The 8,842-nt window shown below is 43.9% G+C and overlaps 1 protein-coding gene across 2 annotated transcripts in view; it reads right to left on the reverse strand.

The window, feature by feature from the left end:
- Positions 1 to 1,220: 1,220 nt before the first annotated feature.
- The window catches only part of LOC109314868 (MARVEL domain-containing protein 3-like), a 31,795-nt gene continuing 24,173 nt past the window's right edge, over positions 1,221 to 8,842 (reverse strand). For both annotated transcript variants that reach the window (XM_019542229.1, XM_019542238.1), the window contains one exon: positions 1,221 to 3,343. In XM_019542229.1, coding sequence (XP_019397774.1) covers positions 2,646 to 3,343 — 698 coding nt within the window. In that variant the 3' untranslated portion in view covers positions 1,221 to 2,645. The remainder of the gene's footprint in view (positions 3,344 to 8,842) is intronic.

Genomic DNA, 8,842 nt, shown 5'->3' on the forward strand with positions numbered 1-8,842 from the left:
CAATTATCTGAATAGTCACATACCAAACTGATGGTGCACAGCTGCAGAAAGATCTCTCAAATCTCAGTGAAGGGGCAAAAAGTGGAAAATAAAATTCCGTGTTGACAAGTACAAGGTAATGCACTGAGAAAAACTAACCTCAACTATATGCTCATAATGCTAGGCTCCAAACTAGCTGTTGCCATTCAGGAAAAAGTCCATGGATTCATTGCAGATCACTTTCTAAAACAGCAACCAAATCAATAAAATGTTTGGCATCAAGAAGGGAATTGGAGGGGAAAAAAGCAAAATAACTATGATGCCACTGTGTAAATCCATGGTATGCCTTTGCCCATATTTTGAGTGTGGCATGCAGTTCTGGGTCTCTGTCTTAAAAAAGGTGTAGTGGAGTTAGAAAAGGTACAGAAAAGGGCAACAAAAATGATCAGGTATATGGAGCAGATGTCACTACAGGAGCAACTGAGAAGGCTGGGGCTTCAGTTTGGAAAGGAAAAAGGCTGAGGGATAAGCAAGGGATAAGTCACTAATGACTCGCTCTAAATCATCTACTACTTGCCACATTAGTCATCAACAACATACTGAGCTAGATGGACCATTGGTCTGATCCAGTATGACACTTCTTACCTTTCTCATGTTCACAGAGCTCATGCTAAGGGCAAGAGTGTTTATGGAGGGCCTGTCCAGACTAATCTGTTCCCTGCTCCACTTCCCTTCCAGCTTAGAGAGGTACTGGAATCACCTCCCCCTCTCTTCCAAGAATCAGCCAGGGCAGGAATGACCATGTGCTGCTCCGCCATAGGGGCTGAGCAGGCAGCTTCTCACCAGTGTATCTGGAGGGAAGGGGCATGAGCAGAGTGGTGCCTCCCCTCTGTCCTAAGGAGTGTTTGCCACGCAGGCACAGCACTGGGCCCCTTGGCATATCTGGGCAGGGAGGGGGAGTGAAATGGTCACTAAGGGCTGCTTTCAAGGAGCCGGTGCCATGGGGCTGCTGCTCCTTGTGTAGCAAGCCTGTCCCCTCAGTGGCAGCTATGGCTTGAGTGCAGAGACCACGGGCAGGTAAGAGACTCTGTCCCTTCTGCCCCGTTCCTCCCACTCTCCCTTCCCCCTACCTCCGGATGCTGAAGGAGCTTGAGTGCCTGTGTATGAGGGTATAGCATTTTAGTTCAACATCTCTCCATTGTTTTGAACATAAAGCATTGCAGTGCATAAATGCTAAATATTATTGCAATGGTTTGTGCAAGTATCTACAGAATCAGGACCTTAATATTGTTTTAATACACTGTTTTGATTATATATCAAGCATAATCATGCTTAATGGAATTGGCATGCATATAATAAATCTACCCTAATATAAAAAGAGACCTCCTCTGGATTATGATTCTCAGCCAGCCAAATCTGAAAGAGGACTGCCAGAATCATAATTGCTTCTTCCCTTCTGCACAAGCTGACAAATCTTGATGTGGCTAAGCACCGCTCTTGTGTTCTTGCTCATCTTTGATGTACAGTGGTTTGTGTGCTCTTCTTCAAACAGAGGATTCTTGAAAGATGCTACTGTAAATGAGTTTCTTGACCCAGGGAGAGACTGACTGCTGTTATTCATCAATTATTTTTATGTTGGAAGATGTGCTCATGTCTATCATTCTCTTAGGGTAACTAATTACATAGAAAAACTGTGCTTAATGTTCAAAGGCAGCCAGTATGCTCTAGTGTGAGGACTTGCTCCCAAGCAGTCATGGGTTTAACAGTAACGTCTGTATCCCTGGGGTTAGGAGTTTGCAAGCTGCCTCTTTTCTCAGTTTCTAAAAATTCATAGCAACTGACATAGATTCAGAGATGGGTCTAAAACCAGGAGAGGATAAGAAGTCGAACAACCCATCACTTCTGCTACTGTCTGCAGAATTCCTCAGAGAACGGCGCAATCTGGGTGTCTAAACGTGGATGTCTCACTTAGGAGTTGAACCTTTCTGAGATTGCTAGTCGTGACACCAGCCCAAGCAAAGTAGATCAGAGTTATAGCTTAGGACCTAATTCAAGACAAAAGCTTAACTTTGAGGGTGCCCACTGATGTTAATAGGGCTGTTCAACAATTTAAAAATGGGTCTATGCTAAAGAACCTTCCTGAATAGCATCCTAAACCCATTCTTTGGAGTTGAGAGTGTGTTGGTTAACTTCTTACATGGACATGTAAGAAGTTATTGGCAGAAAGGAGAACATGTTACTCCTCCTCCATATTTCTAATATGGGTTTAATCTATTCTTGAGGACTTTTTAGAAATTTCCCATAATTTTTTTTCCAATAGCTCAATGATGCTGACAGTTCACGTGTTAACAAACCCTAGTGAGTGGTGTTCCCTAGTGAGCCAATTAGACTTGCTCTGAGCAAATCTAAACTGTTGGCACCAAATTTAGATTATAAATGATAAAGACCCTGGCTGAGGTGATTGTAAAAAACCAAAATATACTGTCAGAGTATTGATTTTATTACATGATGGGGACTTAATCTTACTGCATTTTCATACAGGCTATGTGATACGTGCTTAGACGATGGTTAATATGGTACTGCAGCTCCATTTAAAAACTACATGCAAAATCCAGTCCTTCCCTGGGATTTCTGGTCTCGCTGCATGCTCAGTTCTGTGGTACAGTCTACACCAACGTTGCCACTGCCTGCATGCTGCGGGTGCTTTCAGGGCTTCTGTTGGCTTTGTGGTGGCCTCTCTCTCTGTAGCTGCTCTCTGGGCTGTACTGAGGCTGTGTCTGGTGCCTCCGGAAGTTCCTCACGGTCCGAATGGTGCGAGCGCAGATGACAGAGCTTGGGAAGTACAAACAGGCAGCCACAATACCAAAGACAGCAACAGCTGCATCGCCCCCCTGCACCTCGCAGTTCATTGATGTGTATCCCCGGCGTGCATACAACCTCTCCCTCCTCTTGCATACATCTGTTGTGTTCACCTGGATGACAAAATACAGGTAGAGGCCAACGGCTGAGATGTATGCCATACCAGCCAGAATATCAAAGGCACATTCTGCCACGAGCAGTGGCATGGAGAGACGATGAATTTGCTTTGCCCCAACGACGAGGAACAGGAGTGTAAGTGCAGCCATTGTCAGGCTGAAGGCAATGCCCCCGTACACACAAGGGGCTCTCATCTGGCTGAACTGCATGTCCAGGTCTCTCACCTCCTTCAGTTCATATCCTTCAAATGGGCTGTAAGCGGTATCCAGGCTGAAGGAGCCCATTCCCAAGCCGCCGATGGAGGTGTAGCCTGAAATGGCTGTCTGGGCAGCTGCAACACAAATCAGCATCAGAATGCTGACTGTAATTTCAACAAATTTCAAAATACCTAAAGGAGAAATAAATATTGATTTTAATATACTTTTGGCAAAAATAACACGTGAATGCAAGGGTGCGTGCACACGCACACGCACGCACGTGCACACGCATACCCCCCCCGCCCCAAGTTCCTTTCATGGCTTATTGAGCTGCTTTGTTTAGCTGTGGTTATAGAAAAACCTTGCTTTGTAAATGAAGCATTTACTTCAGAGGGAGAGTTTTATAGCTGGAGCAAGATGTTTTTTTCAGTAATTTGACAAAGTGCTGGATAAGTGGATCAACCAAGAAAAATCCATAAAGATTTTACAACACACTTGGGCTACAGCAAAGGCAAGTGAATAGTGGTCGTATTTTGTCCTTCAGCTCCTTGATGTAACGCTGAATGGGAACTGTCCATCCTGAACCAAATTCTAATGAGATTTTTATAATTGCATTTAAGAAGTTGAGCAGTTGGCCTGTGTTCAAATTACATTCGGGAAGGTGCACATTTAACTTATGTGCACTCCAACTTTATCTCCTTTACAGGAAAATAAATCTTATGAAGCAATTGCTGTAGCTACTGTAAAATGTGTCTTGTATGGTGTGGGGATGGGAAATTTAAACCACCCTAATGCTTTTTGGACATCTCTGATATCCACCCCCTTACTTGGAGAAGGCTAGGCTGAAATTCTAGGACTAAGGGTTTCTGAGCTGGCCATTTTCCTTGCCTGCTGGCTGTAAGCAAGACCACAGAGGTGGATCCTACTGCTCATTCTTGTGTCTGTGATGAAACAAAAGCTTAGATTGCATTGATTATTAGCCACCAGGGGTCAGACTAAGATTAGTAAATGTTTTCCTGCAGTTCAATCAGTGGTTCTCAGTCTTCTTAGGTACAAGACACCCACAGATAGATTCGAAGCACTCCTTGTCAGGCTCCAGGCACTCCTCAGAAAATACCAAATCTTAGTTTTGGATCATTTTTTAACTACAGAATAATAGCAGAGCAATTCTACTGCAAAGAACTCAGAAAGACCACAATAAGGCAGAATGTTTTTAATGCTATGATTTCATATTGGAAATCTCTGGGTTTATCTTGTGAATCATGTTTGTACATTTAACTGTGCTAACTTTGCATGTCACACTGTGGCACCTTTAAAAGGATCTCAAGGCACTCCCGGGTGGCTGAGAATCACGGGGCTATATATTTGACTGTAGCTGAGCTGAATTTCAGGAGGTAAAAATCCCTAGCATAACAAATATGCTATGCTGCTTAAGTCCTGAAGGTAATTACTGAGTCCCTATAGCTCTCACCACCTCCTTGTAATAATAAGTGTGAATGCAGTCTTAGTGTTAGAAACTTGCCAATATGCTCCTACATTTCTAGGCTGTTAAAAGTGGGACAGGCACTGGGCAGCTTTCAATAGTCCACTTTGTTTTTCAAGGAAAAACAGTGAATTAGCACAAGGAACCAGACCTCTTCATCTATTACACTGGCACATGCTACAGGGATGAGAGATTCAGCAGCCTTCATTAAGAATGCTCAGATACTCCCTCTTGTGTTTTGCCCAGGAAGGAGTGACTCCCTGGGTACTGATATCTTCTTAGGTGGAAGGAACTTTGTACTGCAGATCTGAACCTGCAGTTCTGCAGTGCCCCTCTATTCACAAAGGGCCTGATTCTGCTACTCTGCGTGCAGCGGGACCCCTCCCAGAATGAAGGTCTAATTAACATTGAGTACTAGCAGGATGGGGTCTTAAACAAGCAGGAAAAAAAAAAAGTTAGAGGTGCAATCATTCCTACAGCAGCGAGGAGTTGCTTTATAGCCTGTTGTTTCCAGAGAGACGGGGCAGTCAGGTTAGACGGGTTTATGTGCATCTGTAAAGTTCCCCCACTGAACTGCCAGTACTTTACTGGCTGAGAACTTAGGTCCTACCTGAAGTCCAGTGTGTTGTGCTTAATATTCACATAACACCTAGAGCAGTGGTTCTCAACATTTTTTGTACCAGGGCCCATTTGTAAACAATGACCTGCCCTGACCCACTGCCCCCCCACCTCCTGGCTCCAGCCCTCCAATGTATGGGACAAGGGGTGGGTGTGTGGGGCCCCAACCAGCCCCTTGTAGGCTGGAATTCTGCCAGCTTGCAAAGGAAAAGCCACCATTTCCCACATTTTTCTTTTTTAAGGGAAAATCCATTTATAAAGTTTGTTCACAACCCTTTCACATATATACTTTTATATATACATTCATATATTCTTGTGACCCACTTTTGGGTTGCAACCCATGGGTTGGGAAACACTGATGTAGAGGATTCACCCGTTGAGTTACTTGCCACATATACAAATTGATTGTAAAATGTGCATCTGAGGTTCTCCTGTCAAAGGAAAACTTCCATGTTCAGCTTTGCGTTTCACCCAGAGCAAGTCAAGCAACTGTAAATTACTGTGGTACTGGGAACAGCTGGCAAGCTTTGTACAAGCATGAACTGCTAAGGCAAACCCCAGGGGGTTGTGTAGTCGTCAGGGTGAAGAGAAGGAAACCTAAAGTCTTCTGAATGTTCAGGTGTTGCACATTTTGGGCTACATCCAAACTCTGCGCACAACCGTGTCAGCAGGGTTTCATTCCCTCCCTACTTGCTCTGTTACTGCCCCATAGAAAAACTCCCTCCTGCCACCTTCCTGTACCAACATACAGCTCTGTTCACATAAGGTATCTTTTGCAAAGGCTTCCCACAGCTTTTACACTGGCTCCTATGTTGTGCCCAGCCACTTGTTTTCACTTTTGTATTTGTTACACACACTCTGGCTTAGGTTTGATCATATTGGAGAATCGCCATCTGTTGCTGCACTGTCTACACTAGCGCCCGCTGTTGCTCATACCGGTAGAGGTGTACCAGTTTTAGTGCTCATGGGAAACATTTGCATAAAAATTCCTTAATATGAATAGGGTTGATCTATATTTGTTTAAATCGGGTGCCCATTTTTCTGTACCAGATCAAACAATGAGGGGGGACCCATGTTTGGATACTGTAGTGGAGAAACGAGCAAGAACTATATTGGTGTAAATGCAGCTTTTAAGTGCTTCCAAATTAAGGCGAAAGAGTTTGCACTTTGTCTAGACTTACGACTGTCTGGCATGTATTTGGGATGTGTCAACTAACACCCGATAGGATAGTGTTCACCGTACTATGTATGATGCACACTGAGGTGGGGAAGTTATAGCTCTTAACATTTCACCTTTGCGTGTGTTTGTGCCTATGTACACTGCCTTGTCTGCTTTCAGAAGACATTGTCTACCATGTTTGAACAGCATACATCTAAATCCTAGCACAGACCAAGCCTCCATGGCTAGACAGGAGTGGAAAATGGATGATATTGCTTATAAAGTGAAGGAGTTGTTGTTTCCACTCATGGATAGCTCTGCTTGCCTGCTTATAACTTCTCTGTTGAAACCAGAATCCACACACAGAACAATTCTTGCCTCAATGCTTTATTCAGAAAGCATAATTATAAATGCTAGTGTTAGGCAATATTGAATGCAGGCAGATGGTGGCACTTGCTCTAGCTTGTGGGTAGAATTTGTTTTACATATGGATAAAGGGAAGCCTGCCATCAGGAGGCATAAATGATCTCAACTGCTTGGGTTTAATTTTAAAATTAAACTCGACATGTTGTAATTGGCTTTAGGAGAACAAGAAGGAATTGATCAGCTCTGCCCTGAACTATTGCTGCAGCTTTGAGGTAAGTTAGATTCATGTGTAGGCTTATCAGCCCATAAAAGAGTTTCAGCAGTTTGTTCCCACTGTGATTTTTTTGATCAGTGAGAGTAGTTTAAGTAAGGAACAATGGCTCATTGTTATGGTCTGGTGTGGAATGTGAAATGAGGTCTGGGAGTTTTAAAGGAAAACTCTATTGTGTGGGGTTTGGGGTTTTTTTTCCCTTTCTTCAAAATGTGGCAGAGTGATCTGAAATAATGGTATTGACTCCTTTGAAAATTCAGGCAGTTAAATTCCATCATGAAGTGAAATACTGCTGCACAACCTACACCTACATCAAGCAGGTATCTAGGTATAGGCCATACTTCTGGATGCCTTTCCAGTTTTGACTAATAATCCCTTTGCACTTCCTCAACCCAGCCCCATACTCTTCCCTGATCCACTTGTCAGGCACCTAATTTGGCCACCAAAGAAACCCTCTATCTCCTCAAGCCATCTCTCCTTGTACAGCTCCAGCTAACCTGGCTTTCTCCTCAGGTGGGAGAAGCAGCAGTGTCTGTCCCTGGCAAGTATTTCTCCCCCTCTGTCAGCATACCATCAGCTTTCCTCTCCCTGTCTGACCCAGCAGATGATGGGCCATGGGTGTAGGTGGGGTGGTATATGTGTACAGTACAAGCAGCTAGAGGTGAGAACAGCCAGTACTGTTAATGTGATCTGTTTGGGTGATGCACGTGATAGACAGGATCTTTCAGGAGTCTCATGTCACCTTTCCCATAAACGAGAACTGTAGAGGGTAAGGGTTCAAACATTGCACTTGTTCCAATTCTCTTGGGACTGTTGACATTTTCAGTACCCTTTTTTTTTCCTGCCACAAGTGCTTGATGCTCTACTGTGGGACCCAGGAACTTTTCATGCTCTTCCTCAGGGACTGCACCCTATAGTTTGGGAAATGCTGATCAAGAACAGCATCCTTTAAACAATTCCCATAGACAATGACTGCTCCAAGATCTGCACTTTCAACACACTGTCAAACACAACTTCTTCTAATTGGGAAATCTGTCCGTGCCTGACCTCCCCCACCAATTATTTCTTCTCCCTTATTTTAAGAATTGGGTTTGTCAAGGTATTTGCAAGATGTTTTCAGCTGTAGTTTTGTTGTTTGTAATGCTGTATGTAGAGCTTAACAAGTTTCTTGTACTAAGAGCCCAGGGATATTAGGCACCAAGCTGCCATTTAAATTCTGCCATTGGGCTCCTTTGAATATCCAAGGCTTAGTGAATAACATGTCAGTCCTTGGCCCACTTAACTCCTGTCCGTGTAGAACATTAACCCATTAGGGATAGTGTAGCAGTAACCAGAGAAACCTGAGCTTCACTAGTGGTGAGGAAGAACAGGAGAGTGATTTGTAACACTATATATTAGGAAGGATGACCACTGCTTTCTTTACAAATTGAATGCCTATGGTACTACTTTCTGGCATGGTAGGAGTCATGCCTTAACCAGCACTAAGGTGTAAGGATTTTCTCTTTGATTCTACCCCACATTTTAAGAAACTGGGGAAAAAAGTTTCAAAATGGTTGAAACTGGTTTAAGATAAACCTGTTTGAATGTAGTATCAGACTTAACTGATTTAGGTCAAACCAGGTTATGAAGCTTTTGTCCAAGACCCCTTCCTGGTTCAAGTTAAATCAGAGTCCCCCAGCATCCAAGCATGCTTTGCGGCCCTGGGTTGGGCTGTGCTGTCTACTCCAGAGAGTGGAGCTGGCCACGCTCTTCTGCTCCCTAGCTGGAGCAATAAGGGCTGGCTAACTGGCCCC

Source organism: Crocodylus porosus, unplaced genomic scaffold, assembly GCF_001723895.1.
Source record: "Crocodylus porosus isolate Cpor-Errol unplaced genomic scaffold, CroPor_comp1, whole genome shotgun sequence".
Taxonomy (NCBI): Eukaryota; Metazoa; Chordata; order Crocodylia; family Crocodylidae; genus Crocodylus; species Crocodylus porosus.